At 48.3% G+C, this 21963-nt stretch overlaps 1 protein-coding gene across 1 annotated transcript; it reads right to left on the reverse strand.

The window, feature by feature from the left end:
- Positions 1-1068: 1068 nt before the first annotated feature.
- Positions 1069-20108, reverse strand: SFT2D2 (SFT2 domain containing 2). The gene is made up of 8 exons (XM_032463787.1): positions 19914-20108; positions 15150-15236; positions 14820-14905; positions 11970-12051; positions 10453-10488; positions 10307-10365; positions 8297-8326; positions 1069-6472 (listed from the first exon to the last, which is right to left on the reverse strand). The coding sequence occupies exons 1-8, from the start codon at positions 19974-19976 to the stop codon at positions 6433-6435; spliced, it is 483 nt and encodes a 160-aa protein (XP_032319678.1). The 5' UTR covers positions 19977-20108; the 3' UTR covers positions 1069-6432.
- Between the last annotated feature and the right edge of the window lie 1855 nt (positions 20109-21963).

Raw genomic sequence — 21963 nt, forward strand, 5'->3', positions numbered from 1 at the left:
AATATTTTAAACTGAATTAAAATGAAAACATAATGTTATCAAAATTTGTGAGATGCAGCTAAAGCAGTAGAGAGAAATTTATATTATTAAATTATATTAGAAAAGATCTAAAATCAATTACTTAAGTATCTAACTTAAAAAAACTGGAAAACGAATTAAACCCAAAGTATGAGGAATAATAAGGTAAGAAAAGAAGTCAAGTAAATAGAAAACAGACAACCAACAGTGAAAAATCAATGAAACCAAAGCTGGTTCTTTTATTGCAAAATGTAACACACCACCAAAGTGCACATACATGAAAAACAGTGCAATGATGTACCAGTAAACGCCTTGTAAGTACCACTTGGTCAAGAGATAGGACACGGCCAGCACCCAGAGTCTCCCTCCCGTCCCTTCCCAGTCATTAACCTCTCCCTCCCTCTCAAAGTAATCACTATCCTAACTTTTATGCAAATAACATCTTTGCTTTTCATTATAATTTTACCACCTAAGAATGCATCTTTAAGTTCTGGAATTGAGTTTCACCTGTTTTTATTAAACTGCGTATAATGATAATACAGTTTGTATTAGATGTGTTTGCCATTCACATATCTTCTTTTGTTAAATGTCTGTTCAAATCTTGTTAACTGAGTTGTCCTTGAAACAATCAACACACTTGCTAAACCTCAAGCTAGATTGATCAAGATAAAGAAAGATATAAAGAACTGGTATCAACTACAAATGCTACAGACATTAAAAGAATAAAGAAATGTTATTAAAAACTTTATAGTAATAACTTAGTTTACACAATGACTAAATCAGCTAAGTGTGTGAGAATATCCCCAATACTTAAAATGTCTTACCTTTCAAAAACCTTAAAAACTGTCCTTAGACCTGCGTTTATCCCTAAGTCATTTGAAAGAGGACAACACGTCAATTTACCTCAAAAAACATCTTTCAGTGCCTACGATGTGCGCTACCATTTTAAGGATTCATATTAAAGACACGGTCTTTTCTCACAGTCATACAATCTTCATTCGGCCCAGTGACTCCCGGAAAAACAAACACGAATAAAAGGCAACACTAGATTTATTAAAGATCATAATGCTATCATTTATTGGAAAGGAAAAATAATTGTTTTATGATATTTTGGGGAAAAAAGTTTACTTATCAGTAATTCTTTCTCTTCGAAATCAGTTAGCAAAAAGAAAACAACCTTCGTTGTATGAAACAGCGTCTCAAGGGAGGAAAAGCAATACACGAGAATATATTTTGGGCTATAAAAATTCAGTTACGCCATCAGCAGCATCCAAAATCAGCTGAGTATACGATTACAAAAATTGGTTCATGTTTTAACAAAGTGTTTTAAAAGCTCATCCTACGAGAACAGGCACAATGTTCTGAAGGCATTTAAAACCCCCATGGGCTTCTGAACACCCTTACCCTCAACTTCACAATGAGAATGTACAAGAGCTGTGAGAGGTCAGAGTTCAGAGGCTTTTAACTTTTTCCCTTCGTTGTTCAAAGTGGCTAAGTCAAGCAAATACACTGGAAAAAGCAACGCAAACACTTTTCATAGCAGCAAGACCACAAAACTGCATGTAAACCGTGGTTCTCCTTCACGACCAGTACAAAGTTCATCCTTATTTAGAATAAGGCTCATCGCTTCCTCCTGCAGTAAGGAAGTTTAACAGGCGGACAGCAGCGTTCTGCCCAGACACTAGTCCCAATCTGGTCTCCAAGGACACCTCCCAAGCACCCACAAGGGTATTAAGTCCAGGCAGCCAGTTGCTTCAGGGAGCTTCTGTCCATGCTGTGTCTATTTTTTGGTGCTGCTTATTAAACGTGGTGACTCTGTTGCGAATATACACATCAGTAGTGATTCTTTATCACGATGCTGTGGGGTGGCCTTTCTCTTCAAACAGCCATGCGCCTCCTGTCTAGTGAACTCACTTTTCCCTGGTTTCCGCTCACCCTGTCTAGAGAGAGTTTTTTGTACATTTCCAGGCCCGCTGTCAGTTCATCAGCTCCCGCTAAGAAGGATGTAATGCTATTTGGCCAAATCACATTAACAAATGCTCTGACGGTCCCTGGGCTCTGCTCACAAGCTCTGCAAGTCTCTGTGAGGCCGTGCACAGAAACCTGGGCCATCAACAACAGTGAAGCTCAAGTGTACCAGGGGCTTAGGAATGGCGTCTGAGCGTTCGGCGTAGAACCAGAAATAACCGAAAAGTGGGACTACACGCCCGATCTCAAGTGAAGTGGGGGCAAGTAAACTGCACTCTCCTCTTCATTCTGTGAAAAACCCTCAAGAGCTCAGATTTTCATAAAATGATGAATTAAGAGGCACGTTAAAGTCATATGATTTAACCTCAACTTTTTCAATTAAAAACTGCCCCCAAATTTATCTTTAAATTACTTCTAAATGTAAATTCTTTTGTTAATCTTGCCAAGAGCTACACAGATAGAAATTTGTATCGCACCTCGGGCAAAGATCAGTTAGCTTTCTTAAAAATGCTATCCGCAAGGAAACTACCACACATCTTAAAACTTATCCCCCAAAATCATAGATTTTAAAATCAAAAGGACTATGCCTGTCTTCTAGCCAAATGGCCTTATAAACCTTAAACACGCATTTTCGTGGTTGTTGCTTACTTGCTGACAATGAAGTTTAAGGACAGGTTGTGAATTCTTAAGTATCTGTAGCCCTGCAGGAGACACACATCAGGACTTATCTGAGGAAAGAGAAGGGAAGGTAGCCCCACAGAAAAAAAGAATCCACAGCCACAGGGCTGCAGCTCTGCTCCCCACCACGTCTCATCACTCGTGTGGCGACACCTGCTACTCTCAGGCACTATCCAAAGCAGCAGCAGCCAAACCAGTGCCCCCCACATCTTTTTATTAAAGGTATGACCCACTTCTTAATTATCTTTTCTAGCAGAAGCATCCAAAGGCAATTTTATTTAGATGCATTTCATGATTTCATTTCTGGCTCTCTGAGCACACACTGGCTGGAGTGGGGAAGGTGGTGCTCAGTAGACAGCCCCTGGTCACCATCCAAGAGTGACTGACAGAAGCTCCGAGCCCCGAGATAACCAACCTGGTGAGAACGCTCAGCCGGAGAGATTGTTCGGTCCTCCCCCAGGGACAGGACAGCCTGTCTAGGGGACTGAGACAGGGAACCTCAGGTCAGGCCTCAGCAGCAGTAGCCACGGGCACAGCCACCCAGGGGAGCTGGGGAACCTCTGGTTCACATCCAGCAAAAGGGGAGGCCTCTCAGACAGTGAGACAGAAGAACACGGAAGGCAGCAAGTTAGTAAAAAGACCCAATGCAAACAAGCAGCCTCTGAAGGGCGGGGAGAAGGCAGAGAGGGCCAGGAGGACTGGAAGCCAGCCCTCCAGGTCTGGAGAACAGCACTGCTCCCAAAACAGAGGTCACAGGACCAGCACGCCCAGGGCAGGGTGTTCAGGCCAGTGCTTCCTGCCCAGCTGCAGGTCTACAACAGAGTCACCTCAAGGGTTCCCTTTCTTCCAAAACACAATGATCTCTCCTTCACCCTGCAGGGAACGTAGGATGACAGAACGAGGAGCAGGGAAGAGAGACCGCTACCAGCCACGGGGGCTAAAACTCTAACTCTCCACTCCCCGGCTCACCCATGAGGTTACTTGTAACCAGCGCTGTTGCTTGGTAACAGTTTTCAGCAGATTTGAAATGGATTTCCTCCTCCCCCAGTCCAGCAAACAAAAACGAGGAGGAAAGCAACCAAAGGATAAGGCGACAGAAGGAAAAACTTAGGAGCCTGGAAGATGCTGGAAGGCAGGATCATCCACAAGCTGCCGGGATGTCCGGACTGGAGCTGTCTGAGCAAACTGGCCACAGGCCTGAAAATTAGGGCAAAGCAGCTTTTATGCAAGACCTGGCGCCCTCTACTGGTGAGATCTGGTAGACCCCTTGCCCTCTGAGGCTATTCCTTCTCTAATAATAAGAGACAAGACCACTAGCTCCCCCCCAATCCCCACAGTGATTGGGAATATTCAGTGAGATAATGCCTGGCAATGTCTACAATGCTAGACACATACTACCGAATAAATTTTCTTAAATAAATTAATGGTCACAGACAGTCACCCTGTCACCTTCAACGGCCACTGGGTATTCCTGGGATTAAATAATAACGCCCACCTTTTACTAAGATACCATCTACCTATGCTGAGCCCTGTGCTAAGCACTTGACACTTTCCTCATTGACGTCCTGCGATGATCCAGCAGGAATTTTTAGCCTCCTTGCTGTGAAACAGATGGACAATGTGAGGATCAGAGGTGAAGTCGCTTGCTCAACACAACACTGGAATGCGACTGAGCACAACTCACACCCAGACCTGTTTGACTTCAGAGCCCACATGTGCCACCACACTATACACGCCCAGTGACATCTCAACCTCAACGTCCCACAGAGTCAAGTCCAGCCTCTAAAAAGGGCCCGGGGGGGGTCTGCCCTTTAGGTGTATCACTCCAGGCTGGTTGAAGCTCATAGTGACCAGGCTGGCCTCACACTGGCTCTAAAGAGAAGAAGTGATAAAGACTCCTGACCTCCTCCAGGCCCTTCTGAGATCTGAGCTATCTCCTGGAGGCACCTCGGGTGTGAAGGAGCCTCCCACCAGCCAGAGGGTAGCATGCACTTTCCATTCCTGGCTGAAGGCAGGTTAGGGGCCTCGGCAGAAGACAGGATGCCCTCAACAGCCTAGAAAAGGATCCAGTAACATCAGCTCCTCACCCTGGCCCCATCAGGCCTGTTCATACCTCTTCAGCTCAGAAAGAAAAGCCTCGCCCGTCTGCGGCCTCAGCTATAGCAGGAGAAAGAAGGCAGCGATCAGCCTCAAGCAAGGAGACAAGCGGTGGACCACTGCCTTTGGTTTGCAGGTTCCAAGACCAAGAGCCAGTGTGGACTGGCCAGACCTGGGTGAAGAATAGAAAAGCAAACCCAAACAGACTTCCTTTGGAGGTCCCGCAATGCCAGGAGCTCTGACGATCAAGATAAGGCATTTTGATGGTCAGGAGCAAAAGGGCACACAGAGGAATGAGGGGGATCCTACAGGTCCAGGAGGAAGGGAGACCAGGCAGGAGACGGTGTGACGACATAGAGGGATTGGGACCAGAAAAGGCACGGGCTTGGCCGATGAAAACAGGGAAAACAGTTACAGGAGGTACCACCAGAGCCACACCGGAAACACTGGGGCACAGAGACTGAAGCTGGGGCACCCGGGCTCAGGGCTCAGCTCTGCCATCGGCTGTGGCCTTGGGTGGATCTGGTAACATCTCTTGAGCCTTGACCTCCTTGACCACCTAGTGGGGTAACAATCCCGGCTTAGTCACAAGGCTCTTACGAGGACTAGACAAAGTCAGGACACGAAAGCACTCTGTATGTGGCCAGGCATCAGGCTGGGACAGGCCACCCTGCGCCCCCCAGTTTCTGGCACCAGCTCCAGTGCAAACTCAGGGACTGTTTGAAGGTCCCTGGGCAGGCCTGCCTCCTTCTGCTGGTGCTACAGTGGGGCTCTGCCTCCCCACCTACTCTCCCCTGGCCCCATCCCAGGGGAGAATGGAAAGTAAACTCAGTTTAAAAGTAAGCATTTATAAATAGGGAAGAAAAAAACAGAGCAGAGAGAAGCAAGGCTTTTTACCTCCTGCCGACTCGTGTCTAAAAGGAAGCAGCAGTGTTTTCTGCTGCGGCTTTGTGCCCTCTCGGTCTCATTCCAGGGGGTCAAGGGTAAAGATATGAAGGGGGAGCGGGGGAACCCAAGAGAAAAAGAGTGTGCGCTAAGTGTGAGGAAATACATTCCAGAGTCAGTGTGGAATCAGAGAAGCGAGAGAGCCTGGTTCAGATTTTAAAACAACACACATCACCAAAAAGGGCCCCTTCTCCACGTCACTCTGTGGCCACGCTTCTCATGGGCTCATGTGCAGCTGTCAGGAGGGCAGAACCACTTGTCCCCAGACACCAGAGTAGAAGTGTGTCCCCAGTGTGGGGCAGGGGCGACAGACCCCAAGCTGAGGGACAAAATTACAAAGTCCCTGTTGACCCCCAAACTCTGCCTTGCTGCTGCACCCCTGCCGTCTCCAGTCGTCTCCTGCCTGGGAATCACTGGCTGCCCAGGCTTCTCCGCTGCTGCTTACCAAGGTTTTTATTTATGAGAATTCAGTGACACCGTCCAAAGGCGCATGAGGAAGATTCGACTCTGTCAGATACCAAACCCACCTCTCATATTGTGCTACAGACATTTGGGCTTGGGAACACACCCAAAAGCAACCCTCAGATGTTCAGAACACAAGCAACGCACCGCTGCGGGGTAAAAGGCACATGTCTGTGAGACAGAGGTTTTGAAGATATTTACAACCCGGTCCGCCAGCTTCCATCCACATCCTGCTTTCCAATGCTTTGCAAACCTGGCTGTGTGTTATGCTAGACACACAGCAAAACACTTCTTCACGGCATCCCTAGGAAGAAAAAAAACACAAAGATAAATGAGAGATCAGCACCCCAAGGGCTCCTGTAAGTGGTGAAGACCTTCCTTTAGATTATTGCCTGGGTACCCAGGGTAGCACCCTGCAGGGCAGCAAGCACCCAGACTAGGGGGTCAGATCTACACAGCATCAAACCTCGGCTTCAACATCTATTAGTAGTTTTATCCTGGGCAAGTACCTTGTCTAACTTGAGTTTCAAATTCCTCATCTGTAAAAGGGGACCTACAGACCCGCTGGGGAATTAGTGCACTGAACAGAGTAGGTATTTAATAGCTATGGTGACAATCAGAGGAAAAGACAGGAAGCGCAGATGACCAGAAAGCAAGAAATTAGTCGGGACTGTGCATTTTTTTAATATCAACCAGAATCGCAGAATCCACTGGAAGTACTAAGTCAAATGGTCACTAGGGCCGTTCTTCCTCTAAGCAGACAGCAGAAACTTGTTAAGGGACATCTTGCAGGCGTTCCCAAGCACAGGGAGCTCTCTCTAGGTACTGAGAACTAGTTAACCTGCTGTATAAACTCCTTGGAATTCAGGTCAGAGTGTGCAAGGAAGGAGCAGGGGCTCGGCAAATCACTATTCTCTTCAAGCCGGCATCTCCGTTCCACCAGCACACCTGGCCACGTACCAGGGCTCCTCAGCCCGGCTCTGCTCCTTGTGTTCTCCGCTGCACTTGGGCCAAGGACGCTGCAGCCACACGAGGGAGAGAATTCGCATGAGCAGGCACTGCGTTTTACTAGCGAGATAATTCTAGCACTGCATTTCTTAAGATATGCTCTGCAATGAAGTCCCAGCAGACGCTCTGCACAAGAAAGGGTTTTATGGCCAAAAAAGATCTCTCATGGCTGCTCACAATAACATAATATGTTAAAAAAAAATGTGGAAAGCTGGAGCCTGTTCGAAAAAGCCACCCAGCCGCCTTTAACGGGATGGGCTGGTCAACCTCTCATCTATCAGTCGCTTCCCAGCATCTTCCGATCGATCACCGTCAGCAACGGCCATGGAAGGTTAAGACCTAATCCTGCTCTTCCTCCTTCCCAGCTCTTGTACGTTTCTCATCTCCGCCACACAGTTAGGGAAAAGCCTCTTTTTAGTCAGCAGGTAATGAAAAAGAAGACTGGAAATTAAATGGTGCCAGGGGGACAGTCAGAGGCAAAGATCTAGTGAAAGTGCTAATTTAAGGAGGTTTGGGGCGTCGGAACCTCAGAGTGAGAAGGGGGCCACTCCACTCTAGTTCTCCTGAGTCCTCTCGGGCCGGAGGGGTCCAGGGAGTTGCCCGAGGTCACACTGCTGCTTAGGAAACCCTGGTCCCCAGGAGTCCTGGCCCTGCTTACTCTCCCTTCATGAACTCTTTTCTGAAACGTCCCCATCCGTGGGGTACTGCAAGAAAACAAGCATGAACTCAGACCCCTCCGTCTCTTGCTCAGTGTTATGAAGGTGATATGCACCTTTAAGAAAACCTCCCCAAAGCTGCAGGTTAAAAGGACAACGGTGAGCATACACGTACTGTGTATCACAGCAGATGTTGTGCGCTGAACAGAGTAGGTATTTAACAGGAACTGGTGGACCTGGTCGATGCCCATCGCTGGCTGTATGATGGGTGGGGGTGGGGGGTGACCCCTGGCTTACTCATCAATCAAACAGGTGTATAACATCTGCCTATTCGTCTCAGAGGATTTTAGTTAAAGATAAAACAGCCTGTGTGCTCTGAAGGCTCCCTCAACTACAAGGCCCCATGCACACATTGCATCATCCCCCAATGACAGACATTAGAGTCCAAATGCCGTCCGTCTTACCTTGCAAACGGTATGTAGGAAAGGCTATACCTACAATGAAAAACAAACAAAACAAAGATCAAATCAAATGAAGGGAGTGGAAGATGACACAGGGGACTGGGCTTCTGAGCTGTACGAGCGCGTGCCTGTGATGCATCCAGACCCTCTCCCTCCTCGGTGTGGAGGGTGCACACACACACGCACACACACACGCACACACCCGCATGCGCGCACACCCGCTGGGCCACGTGTATAACCAGGGAAGGGAGTGGCATCTGTGGCCAAAGCAGGAGGAGAAAAGGCCCGTGTGGAGACAACCCTGTCCCCTCAGCTTCACAGGGTTACTGCTTTAGCCAAATAGCCAGCAGGGTCTCCTAAAACAAGCAGATTCCAGGTAACCAGACGGCCTAGAAGCCCTGTTCTGAAAGAACACCAAATAAAACCCAGATCAGCTGTCCTCTAACATCTTACAAATCCTCAGCAGAATACTTCCACCTGATTGGGATAGATGTTCTGCTCCATGCCATTTAACTTTTGAAAAAGTGAAAAGAGAACAGGAAAAAAAACAAAAAGAAACAATACCCACTACCAACTGCTCTGTGGATGAGCACAGTATAAGCAAGGTATGATTCTTCAAGATCCCAAGCCCAGAGGTACCTTGGTCACCCCGGTTCGCTCTGCGCCCTCGCCTGGAAGGGAACCACACGGGGAGGAAGGTGGCCACCCCGCAAAGGACCAGGCACGGGTGTCAGACAGGTTGGAAGTCACTCAGCCCCAAGAACGCACGCGCAGTGGGAACAGGTCAATGTTGGAAGGAACAGGGCCATGTGCCTGAGCCCATATGAACACTGAGCCTTTAAAAACTGGCTTCAGCACCAGTCTACAGGCCAAGAAAGGCATGTGTATGTGGGAACTAATTTCTGTCCCCAGCAGAAAACCAAAATATATTAACATAAGCCATCACACCAGGCCCCTTCAGTGCCTGCTCCCAAAAGGCACATCACCTTAAAACCAGGCCATCACTCTCCTCCGCATCTGACACTCACCACGTACAGGGGCTCACCTACTGGAACACAGTAAATGCGCTTTGAAAGCACATTTATTCAAAAGTCCAAAATTACTAAAGGGCAGGATGGGTGCTGGGCTTGCGGTCTCAAGACGCACTTCTATCACATATGATTATACTTGATCCTTGGAAGCTTTGAAACTTTCAGCCCTTTCTTTGCATTGGAGCCAACGTTTCTTCCCAAAGTAGACCAAGGCACATTTTTACTGAAGCTGTCCTGCCAGACAGCATCCCTGGATAAACTGTGAACATATTACAGAAATGTCCCAGAAGCCACTGATTCCATACACGCCACCACCCCCTCAGTCTGATGTCAGGCAGGTCTGAAAGGGCCATGAACCTACAGCCCTATCCAGGGTTTTGAATAAAGGACCACTGGAGAGTGGTCCTTTCACTCTGCCTGGCCCCTGGGCCACACGCCCCTGACCCTGCTACAGCCCACAGCCGCGCGGTTTTCCATTCCGTCAGCCACTGTTCCTCATCTCCTGCTGACGATTCACTCTTTGTCCTTCTGTTAAATGATTCATCCCATCACAAATGTAACACTCATTGTTTCTCTTATCACCTTCCTTTCTCTTTAATGCCTGTTTGACTCACAAGCCTTTCTTTTTTTTTACCAGCCCCTACGATACTTACTGTCCTTGCCCTTGCCGGACGCAGAGAGGCTGAATAACATTTAATAACATTTATAACATCTCAAAGTCGACCATGAACCCAGCAAACATGCCACAGCGAGAAAACAGCCTCTCACGACCACTCAGGACCACTAACGCCACCTACTGGTCGTGGGCTGAGTCAACAGGCTCTTGCCCTGCAGTGTGACTTGGCTTGTATCATTAAGGATTCATACACTGATAAGCCTCCGCGTTCCTAATCCTCCTACGCACACCCAGTGGGATTTTACCTCCTTCAGCTGCATTAGTCAGAGATGGACGTGGGAGGGGACTGCTGGAAAGGTTACTTACCACGTCAGGGCCAGAGACTGCAAGATGCAGAAGATGAGAGCCAGTCCCTTGTTGTGCCACTGAGAGAAAAATGATACGGTCACATGAACGTGTATGACAAGAGGCACAAACCGGAAAGGTTAAGGAAAACTAAAATACACACTTACCCAAAAGGCAGAACACAGGGTGAGCGCAAAACACAGCTAGAGAGAGAAAGGAAGTATTATTTAATTAACACAATAATGACAACATGGAGGGAAGGAAAAAAAAACTGTAAAGACATCATCCTTGACAAACTCAAAGTAATACTTATCAAGCCGCAGTCGCCAGATTCTGTGGTTACCAGAGCAACCAAAAGCATCCTTCATTTCAAAGCATTTAAACCTACCTGAGCACCCATGTTTGGTAGAAGAGTTCAAATCCCAATGAAATGAAACTGGCCAATAAGAAGTCATGTAGATTAAAAAGAGGAGACTCCTCTTCTACTTTCACATTTGCCCAAAATCTCTGCCTAGCAAACACAAGTACATTTCTGGTCCATCCATTCATCCAACCATCTTTTCATTCAAATGTACTAAAAGTAGGTTTAACACACACCTCTTCATCTTCACTCCTGCCAAACACTAGGGTCTAAAGTAGAAACAGCATGTGAGGACAAAGATTAACATGGGATGTCAACCTCACAGCCAGTTATTTGTTTACATGTCACCTAACACTTCCCCCGAGTCCTTTCTTAGAAAGTTCTTTCTGCAAGAGACTTTCCCAGGCCATCTCCACCCAGGGCCATCTCCGTGTCCTGGCCGAGTACAATTAGTACTCCAGCTGTCAGTCAAGCCTGTCATCTCCAACCTGCTGTATCAGTAATTATACAATAAGTAGAACCCAAATATTTCCCCTGTGCCCAGCACTGCACCCAATGCTCTGAAAGGTCACAAAATAGTAGCAAATGTGGTCATGGCCTTAGAGAACTTACCTATTTGAACAAATGAGATGTACACAAATGAAACTAAAAATAAAAGGATGCTGATCAAGTTCTGGACATTGCAATACTGAAAATTATAACAGAAGTCCAGAGAATGTGGTCTGCAAAGATGTGATGGTCACGGGGAAGGAAATGGTCCAAAGTAGGGAGAGGCATTCTGGGTTAATAGGACAGAAGGACAGGACAAGACTGAGGACATGGTTGTGAGAACAGGGAACAGGGGTGCGGGGCCATGAGGAGACCAGACTCACTTCAGGAAAACTGGTGAAAACAAACAGGATTCCAAAGTCGGACAACGGTAAGGGGAGACAGAGCCCAACCTAGGAGCCTGGACACCCACTCAACAGAGAACCCTGTGCTTTGAGTTACTCCCTCTGAGCTCTGCTTGTATGTGGTTTCACCGACCACCAGGAGGGTGTCTGAACCTCATATTACCATGAGTTTGGCTAATCTGACAGGCAATACCTCTGGAGGTGCTTTAGAACTGGCAGTAACTTAACACCAACTGAAACACAAGTCAGGGGAAGAGAGGAAAGATTATTGCATGAAGAATGCTCCCTTCTGCCACCGTGGTTATAGGCATCGGGTAGTCAGTCAAGACGAATGGGAAAAGGGGAGAAGTCTTCAGGTTTAAGAGGAAAAAAATTCCAAACAACAGCAACAAAAACTCCTTTAGAAATCCCAGCCAAAGGCAGACCTTACCAGCACCAGGATGGTTGCAATCAGACGCGTAGGCTCGAACATTCGCTTCAGCTGTTTCATGGGTCCCATGAGGAAGACAGTGCTGAGAGGCAAACACACACAAGCCGCTCAGACCAGAGACTCCCCATCGCCTCCCCTAACTCACCTGTGGCAAGAATAGCAGTAACAGTAGCCGACACTTATAAAGCTCTGGCTAGTGGGGAGACTACAGCTCAGTGGTAGAGTGCGTGCTTGGCATGCACAAGGTCCTGGGTTCAATCCCCGGTACCTCCATTAAAAATAAGCACATAAAGAAATAAATCTAATTACCTCTCCCCCCCAAAAATAAGTAAATAAATAAAAACCTTTTACTGGGCTAGGAAATGCGCTTAAGAGCTTTCTGTGCCTTATTCTCAGTTAATCTACCAACAACTCATGAAGCCGATCATAGTAATAGTTATCATAATGATTTTGCAGATGAAGAAACTGAAGTCCAGAAGGCCTAGCTACTGATCCAAGGCCACCCAACTAGACAGCAGCAAAGCAAGGCTGCAGACGCATGTAGGTCTGGCTCAGGAACCACGTTCATGACCACTGGGTTAGAGGAGCCCCTCCTCCAGGCACTACCCAGCCTCCTTAACAACCCACCCAGGGAGACAGACAAACAAACAAAAAAGACTCAGGCAAGAAAAAAGAAAAACCACATCATCTTACAGGCTCAGGTTGGTTATGTTAGAGCATTTCATTTTCTTTCAAATCTCCAGAGACTAATTCTGATGACAGTACCACCACCTGTGGTTTGCGGAACATCTGCTAAATGCTAGACACCGCATACAAGACCTCATTTCATCCCCTCGACAACGCTGCTATTACTACACTTATTTTAGAGCTGAGAAAATGATGCTCAGAAAGGTTAATTTACTTATCCAAGATCACACAGCTAGGCACTTAAAAAGCTGGCATGCACGCCCACATCTACCAGATCCCAAAGCTCTGAAAGACAGCCCCAGTATGCCTCCTGGAGGAATGGACCCAGAGGTGGATAGTGAGAAAGAGTAACAGAAATGAAGCAGACACTCAGGCCTGATGCATTACATGCCAGGACCAGCTGTATGTCTTGCTCCCCGACTCCTGATGGAAATGCCCCGTGTGGCATCACCCCAGGGGTAGCAGGGGACAGTCAGTGTTTAATACAAGCCAACCAGTAGATGACATTAGCTGCTGAGTGCTCAAAAAAATAAAAATTTTAAAAATACGTCTACCTCTCTTTGAAGTGCCATTAAGTTTCCATCTGAATTCAAGGCTACACTCTCGGGTCAAGTGTTCGAGCTGAGTGCCCTCTTTAGCCTAAATTGAACAAGAAGCACTGGCCGAGGCTGGCCTTAAAAATTAAATGCAGCAAACATACAAAAATATAAAAGATTACAGGTAATGCCACAATGCCCTGGACACACCCTGGAAATAACAATTCGTTCCCTTTGCTATTTCCCTGGGCAATGCTGCCAAGGGTCAGTCCCACTAGGATTTGCTAAATAGTTCTTTGGAACTAACCAGCACACCCAACTAGTTATGCTCAGTTGAGACCCTACATTGTAACCTACGCTGTCTGCCCAAAGCAAAACTCCCTAAAAGTTAGCAATCGAGAGAGCTTTAGAGGCTAGATAAGAAAGACATCTCCAAAGGCCAGCATTCTATCACAAGACTCAAGAAAGTAAGCTTTAAGAAGGTGGCCAGTGTCATGCACTCAGTCATTTGGTTAACATTTCCAGCCAGAAAAAGACCCAGGTTTGGGGACAGTTAAGGACAAGAAAGACAGAGGTACAACCCTTGTCAAGTGGGTCACGGACTTGTAACAAGTCAGAGTAATGAAATGCTATCTGTGCTGTCACATAATATAGATGTATTTTATATACATATGGGATGTGCAGTCCCCATATAAAGGAGGTCATTGATTCTGGAGGGAAAAGGTAATTAAGAGAAGTTTCATAGAAGAGATGACGTCTGAGCCAGGTCTTGACAAATGAGCATGTACCCCCCAAATGGGGGTGCAGACAGGCCAGCACTCCAGGCAGAGAAAACAGCCCAAGCAAAGGCACAAAGACGTCTGGGGAAACGCAAGTGCAGCCTGGCTGGGGAGGACGACTGGCTAAAGCCAGACCTCGAAGGGCCTGTCCTGTACACACACTGAGGGGTTTGGACTTCACCCACACGGAGGGACCGGGGAACATCTCTGGGGGTTAATGAATGGCGCCACAGCTCTGTGGAAATGGCCTAGAGAGGAGCCAAAAAAAAGGAGGCAGAGAAGCCCAGGAGAGGACCCCTGCAGTCGTTCAGATAAGCAGTGATAAGAGGCCAGAGCTAAGAGCAGCTCAGGTTATCACCTGCTCCGGGAAGCCCTCCCGGCTCCCCAGGTCAGGTCAGGTCAGGTCACCTGCCCCTCCCTGAGGCACCACTCTCTCCATATCCTCTTATGTTATTGGTTTATACATCTGTCTGCCTGGCCAACCAGAGTTCCATCACAGCAGGAACCAAACCCCACTTGTCCTCGAATCCTCAGAGCACGTGGGTCAACCGGTGAGGAACAGCAGTAAGACCGAGCAATGGGGAAGGCAGTGTTCAAACCTACGCTCTGCGCCATATAAAGTCACAATGGTAGGACAGTCCCTGCTTTCTCCTGGGGTTTCAAAGATAAACTAAGATATAAAAATATGTTGAAGTGAAAGGATATGGAAGTGATGTATTTTAACTACCTCTTTCTTCTCCAAATCCTTGAAGCTACTGAAGTATCCTCCTTCACCACCTTCCAAACACAACCCACATCCATTTTCCCATCTAATAACTGGCTCAAGTTAGATTAAAAAAAACCGTTACCTCCCAATAGATGCGATGTTACCAAAGGTATAAAACACTGCGAAGAGGTACAGTCCCTTCCTCGGCACCCAGAGGAGGAAAGTTCCCTGGAAGACACGGCACAGGGTGTTTGCACGTGAGGAACCAGGAGCACACAAAGGAACCTGTCCCCCTGTCCCACCCTCCCGAGCATCCCCTCTGCCTCCCCTACCTCCCTCTCCCTCCCCTACCTCCCTCCTCTCCTGCATGCATTTCAGTGAAGAGCAAACGAGAAACGGAGGTGGATGAAAATGGAAAGAGAGAAGGAAGGAAGGCAGGAGGAAAAGACAGAGGAGGGGAGGGTAGTCTTACCAACAGCGAGCAGAGAATTCCTGCAGCAAAACAGGCAACAAAGCCTTTTATTCTGGTACCCGAGCTTAATGACGTTGCCTCCACAACCTAAAAATTTTTAAAAACGGATTACATACATGTATACACATATTTAATCACCAAAACAAAAGATGCACGTAATTAAATTTGGCCTTTAGACTGAGGAAGGCAGGAACACAGATTCCTACTTGCTCAGAGCTACAAAACTCCTCCTGAGTCAGTGAATCCAGGTCCTCATCCACCCAGGAGTCTCCTCTCGAGCAGCAAATGAGAGGTTACCGGCTGGACACGTCCAGAGGTGGAAACGCTCTGCTTCAAGCACGACGCAATTCACAAACAGGAAGGCATGACGGCAGACCCCAGAGTCGCCTAGGCCCTTACAGCAGCCCCAGCGGGACGAGGGCCACAACTGGAAAGGTGTAACTGCCGGGAAATGGGGACAAGGGCAGTTGGGTCCACTGGGCATCGCATCGTCTCCTAATTCAACCAGCCAAGCTTCAGCGCATGCTGCTCCTGCCAGCCTTTCTGAGACCCAGCGGGGCACAGGCTCTTGTCCTGATCAGGACCCACCTGAATCTACTCACTCCTGGTGCTGGCATCAGCCAAGTCACCCACGTGTGAGACGGCTCCTAGTCAATTAATGACGCCCTCCTCACTCCTCTCTGCCACCAAGATTAATCCCTCCCAATGGGAAGCTCAAAGGCCAAGATTTCTAGAAAAATGCTGCTAAAAAAGAGAGACTGTGAGTAGCTCCCAAGGGTTTTTTTCCCCGCATCAAAGGTGATAGTCAAGTGTCTGCACCAGAGACCTTCCTCGTCTGGCCACCTGATGCAGTGGCCACAGCTGCTCCAAGCTGGGCAAAGGCAGCTGCCAGTGAGACCAAAGGTCTTTCCTCCTCCCAGCCGTGGCAGGGCCCCCAGGGCTCAGAAGGCCACCAGTCACAGTTTTACCACATTTCCCCCCAGCTGATGGAGGAAGGCAGTGGTGGCAGAGGCGGCAGAGGCTGCCAGGTCCCTAGACCAGCAACTCCCCTAGCCTTGAAGGCTCCCAGCCCAGGGGCCAGTTCTCAACCCTGTCTCCAAAATTCCTGCCAAACCAGAAGCTGGGAGGGCAGGACCAGGGCTCCCCTAGGCGTGGCAGGCTTTGCTACAGAGTGGCTTCCTCCCTACGCAGGAGAAAGGTATTTGGGGCAGATTACGAAAAGGGGTTCTCCCCCTGCCCCACATGCTCACACGTACTGAAAGCAGGCTCATGACACTGCAAGCCGCCCACCACCCCGCAAACATACACACACAGCGCTTGCAGAAACATGTGGCAAATATGACCCTGCACAGAACAGCGTGCTCAGGGATGGTGACAGACAGGGGGAGCGGACAAAGGGGCCACCTGACTCCACGCTGGGAAAACCTCTCCTCCCAAGCGAGCCATGTGATGCTCTGTTATCAGGCACCCCAGACAATTGGGTTAGACCCCTTCTGACCAACCTGTTCCACCTCCCATCAAGGATAGGAGAAAATCAAAAGCCATCACTCCTCCTACCCACACAAGCACCAAAGATCTTACCTTGGCCAAGGAAGGAAAAAAAAAAAAATGGAGCTGCACGGAGGGAGAAAAGTGTGGTACCCGGACTGGATGGGATTCCTGGCCTGAGCATTAACTTGGTATCAATAGAGATATTTTAAAAGATTCAACCTTTTTTAAAAGACAATAAGCCATAAGGTTAAGTATCAATCTGATAATGGCTTTGGCCTTTAGAGACAAAATAATCTCAATAGGATGGTGAGATGCCGGCCCTTATAAAAATCAAGATCGCTGGCAACAGGAAGCAGTCCCGGTTTCTACCCTCAGAAAGGAAAGTGACATGTTGGCTCTGCACATCTCTCAAGCTGACCTCCATCCAAATGTCACCCTATTTGCCAAAACGGGGGAGAGGAGCTGTAACTGTTCATCATTGTGCTTTTCCACTCCAGGTGGCTGTCAGTTCTTTCACACCCATGCTTGGTCACAGGCAAGAGGGAGCTGCTGCACCACTTCGAACTGGACCCAGGTGAAAGCTAAAGACCTCTTTTTGCCAATTTGTGAAAATCAACTCCGTCTGATGTAAAAAGGTCTCCCTAAATTCATGGTTTCTGGAAGCTGCTAGCGCACTTTTCAGAAATTCGAGTAGCTGAAATCGCACCTTGCCAGCATCTGCAGGCAAACAGCTCACAAGCTGTCTGACCGGCAGGTTTGCACAAAGGTCCCTTTGACGGTGGGATGTGGAGAGAAGAGGGGCTCTTGCCCAAAAGAAGAAAAGCTAAGAACTGTTCGGGGAAACAGGGTTGGCATAAGCAGAAGAAAGTGAGAACGCAATACTGCCTCATTCCTGCGCTTTCCATCCAGGTCCCATTCAGACCTTCCGTGCCCCCGGCTGGGAGCCTGGAGAGGCAACATAAAGCCTATACTTTCAGAAAGAAGCTCGTAGAAACTGAAGATTGAAGGCGGATGTATGAAGACGAGGTATCAATTAGAAACCTCATCGCGAGGCTATCTGTGACTGGACATTACCAAGCAACTTTTATAACTCCCTAGTTTCCTATTTAGGGAAACAGAACTAGTCATACTTTTATTCTTCACATTAAAAGAACAATTTTTTTCAAAGCACTCACGTCCAGTGACCTCTGACCGCTTTTATACTTGAATGTGAAGAGACCTTAAGGTCCCCTAGTCCAACTTACCACACAAAACAGAAATTTGACCAGAATCCTCCCACTTTGCCAGCCTCCAAACCACGGGAAATGTGAGGCAATCAAGTCAGCGCCAACATTGTCAAGGAGGCCCTGACCTCATCAGTAAAAACTAAGCCAAAACGACCCGGAAAATTAACTCAGCAAACACAAAATGTTTCCCGGGAGTTGGGGACTCAGGAAGTGTCACACGATGACGTAGGTGAACAGGAAACTCGCACTCAGGGAGACGAAACTGCCAGCAGTGTTTCAGAATGAGAGAAGCACCTAGTCTTTCTGAAATAGATTTAATGCATGCCTGAGCTTACAGCACTTTAAAGCTTGTCACTGTATCCAACACAAGCATTTTAGGTGACAACAAACAGCATTTACATTTTTGATCTGAACTACATCATTCACTCTGGAGGGTCTGTCCACTGTTTCATGATGATTTTTTAAAATCATAATATCTGCATCATTCCCGCTGTCAACACTCCTCCCCCCAGAGTCCTCAGGAAGAGAAAACATCTCCCTCCTGATCCCCAGCTGCTCTAAAACCTTATTGACAGTCCATGGGGCATAAAGCTGTAGATAAGCATGACTGTCCACCATCTAAGCTTTCTTAGGCCAGTCTGAGGTTTGACTCCTAAGTTCCTAAAAGAAGCGAGAAATCAAAAACAAGGAACTCATGAAATTACTCCTAAGCCTTGACCAATTAATAAAAGCATCAGAATTATAAGAATCCACAGGCTGTTTTGAAATGTCAAAAAAAGAAGTTAAACCCAATTCCCATACACTCCATGTCTACAGTGTTACTGCTTCAAGGTGAAGATTCAGAGAGCCACGTTTTATGGTTCTGAGATTTTTATGGAGGGGGTGGAACTATCAGTGTCATACAAAACTCAGAATAAAATCAGCAACCGCAAAAGTGGATGAAAGAAGCATTCTGAGATAACCACAAGAGACACTGATTAACAGAGGAAGAACTTGGGTTCCGAGTTGAGAGAAGCCATATCATCTTGTTTACCACCTTCATTTTACAGATAAGGCCCATGGATTATACCAAAGAGTAAAGGGCAATGTTATTTTGTCATCCACAAAGGAAAAACAAAACAAAACAAAACAAAACAAAACAAAAGCTGAAAGCACTAGAAACAGGAAACATTCTGTGTGGCTCTAGAACATAGGGCATTACCAGTGCCCAGGATTCAGCGAGACCAAATCTTTCAAATAAAACAAGCAAGCATGCAGGCGGCCCCATGAGGTCCTGGTTGTCTACAGAATCGACGTGCAGGCAGTGTGAGCACAGAGAGACAAGACGAGGTTCCTGCCTTACAGGCGTTCATGGTTTTCGTGGAGTTTACAGCAACAGTGCCCACAAGGTCGGGTGGCAGTGTCACACCTCACTACCTACACTGGACAGGTACTCTGCCCGGGGCACCGGGGCGCAGAGAACAGGAACCATCACCTAGGTCCCCGGCACAGGAGATCTTCCCCACTGGGGCTCCCTCCGCCAGGCTCTCAGGGGCCCCTGCCTAGCCTGGCCCTAAGGCCCTTTCCCAGGCCTGCGGGAACAGATCGATGGCCCGGGATGGCGGCCCCTCCCCCTCGCAGATGTTTCTGGGTTTTGCTCCAGCGCTGCCCTCCCTCTGTGGGGGGATGGGGCGCGGAAGGTTGAAAAGCTGCGGGACAAAAAAGTAAGCAGGCGCCGACCGCCCGGTGCAGAGTATCTGGGCCCTGGCACCTGGCGCTGCAGGAGCGCGGGGGTCCCCTCTGAGCCCTGCAGGGGAGGAGGAAGGAGCCGGGGCAAAGCTGCTTTCCAAGAAATCCTCGAAGTCCTGCTCGCCTTTCTCACTAGCCAGCAACTGACGCCGGCGGAGCTGGGGGCGGGGCTCCGTTGTCACCCCGATTCCGCGGGCCCCGGTGGGCTCAGGCGCCCCCTAAAGCCCCCAAAGAACCCTCCCCGAAGGCCGGGGCGGGGCAGCCGGGGGGCGGGGAGGGCACGGCCGAGCGGGCGGGCGGGGCGCCGCGGCGCACTCACCTCGGACAGGCCGCCCCGGTCCTCGGTGTCCTGCCCGCTCAGCACCTTCTTCAGCTTGTCCATCGCGGGCCCAGTGCACGCGGGCCCAGTCCGCCGCGGTTCCAGCACCCGAGCGGCCGCCTGTTGCGCTGGCCGAGTCGCTGGCCCTTCCGGGTGCTCGGCCCCGCCGCCGCCGCCAACCACGGCGCGCCCCGCCCAGGTACCTGCCCACCTGGCCGCGGACCGCGCAGGCGCCCGGCGTGCCCGCGCCCGCCGCCCGCGTTCGCCCCGCCCGCTTTGCCCACGCTGGTTTCGGTCCAGGAAGGCGGGACCCGCGGGGGGGCTTGGGTTTAAAGTCGACCGAGCTTGGCCATAAGCCTCAATTCTGCGTCCGCCGCTGCCCTCCCGGATTGAGTCACCGAACGCGGAGTCCCTAGCACGTGCGAGGCACCGCAGAAACCAAGGCGGGGAAGCCTGGACCCGCTCTCCCCGCGCCCCACACTCCCTGTGGTGTGGATGCAGACTTGTAAACAAATGCGGCGAGAATCCGCCTTCTGATTGTAGTTACACTGGAAAACAGATGTTTAGAAGTCACTTGAAGCCAACTGGACTCCATTCAATCTATTACAAGCTTTGCGGAAAAGTTAACAAAACACTACTGTAATTCCAACTGGAAGTGCATGGAGAGGAGTAATTTGGGCAACGGGTAGAATTTTGGTGAGGGAGTAGGGAAAAGTGTATTAGATTGTTTTGTTTCTTTTATGATTTCTTTTATTGACCTGAAACCAGACTCCAGCGCTAATGATTCTGTGTTAGAGAATCCATGTAACCCCCAGGACTGTGCCAGAGACAGGATGTGGGCTCAGATCTCAAACTGCTTGCAGTTTGTCTAGAAAACTAACTTAAACAGACCTAGAAAAAACAAGTCCACAGAGAGGTTACCAGGAGCCCCCACGAGAGAATGTTCCTGCACCCTCTCTCGCCCCCATCCACACAAACACAGAACATTTATGGAAGAGTAGAAATGCTGTGTCTGTATGGAGAGAATTTAGATGTTACCAGGAACTTGGGCCTGTTAGAAAGTATTATAAATAAACCAGGCAAAGGGATTTGCACAGGACCCTATAGAAGTCAGTCAGATGGTTGTAATTACACCCCTATGTGATTTCATCTCAATGGATAGGCAAATATGCTATGTTTTATAATTTTAGTTTATGCCCAAGATCTTGAATAACAAATGCTTTTGCTTGGATGCTCTATATCCCCTTGTTCCACTCAGATAAATTCCTACACATCTTTCAAGACTCTTCAAATACCAGGACACAATGAAAAGTCCATCCACTGTGGAGTTAGGAAGATCTGGGATTTAGAACTCTAGCACCATCACTAGCCGTGTGGCATTGAGACAATAACTTAACCTTTCTGGTCCTCAATTCTATAAAATGGACATAAATGACTACCTCTGAAAGTTACTGTGGGAAGTAAACATGACAGTATATGAAGAGAGCCTGGAACATGACAGGCGTTCAGTTAGCAACTAACGGAAGATAGTATTATGGTACCATCTAGTCTGAAGCCTACTCTGGGCCCGTCCATACTGATGTGGCAATTGCTCTTTCCTCTGTGTTCCCGAAGCACCTTAAACACACCTGTGAGTACTCACCTCACAGCGTTACCCTTATTCTTGCTCAAGTCTGTCTTCTCCACAGTTTGAGACTCTCACAGTGTCTGTCATTCAGTTCTTTCCTCTCCAAATCCAGAAAAGCACCCACGTAACAGGTGCTCAGTCAATCTGCGTTGAGTGAGTGAATGAATGAGTGAGAAACTTTGTCTATCTTTTGCAGTTCAGTGAATTGTAACAGCCAGATTGTCAGATAGGGCACCACTTAAATGAGGATGCTTCACAAGTCAGCAGATGAAGTCTATTTTTGTTAGCAAAGTGAGAACATTGGTCCGCCCTCAACCTCCACCTCCACTCTCTGCATTCATCACAGTAAATGAGATTTTGATCAGTAAGTCCATACCCGTAATCTCATCTCATGCCTAAGATCAGTATTTCTCTAAGAGCTGA

The sequence above is a fragment of the Camelus ferus genome, chromosome 21, assembly GCF_009834535.1.
Source record: "Camelus ferus isolate YT-003-E chromosome 21, BCGSAC_Cfer_1.0, whole genome shotgun sequence".
Classification (NCBI taxonomy): domain Eukaryota; kingdom Metazoa; phylum Chordata; class Mammalia; order Artiodactyla; family Camelidae; genus Camelus; species Camelus ferus.

Excerpts from the sequence above, each read along its gene's own strand:
- SFT2D2 (XM_032463787.1), bottom strand. The coding sequence starts at position 19,976 with ATGGACAAGCTGAAGAAGGTGCTGAGCGGGCAGGACACCGAGGACCGG. Across the intron at positions 10,489-11,969 it reads TTGCAACCATCCTGGTGCTG|CTGTGTTTTGCGCTCACCCT; the intron begins GTAAGGTCTGCC and ends TTCTCTCTCTAG. Across the intron at positions 6,473-8,296 it reads TCCTACATACCGTTTGCAAG|GGATGCCGTGAAGAAGTGTT; the intron begins GTAAGACGGACG and ends TTTTCTTCCTAG.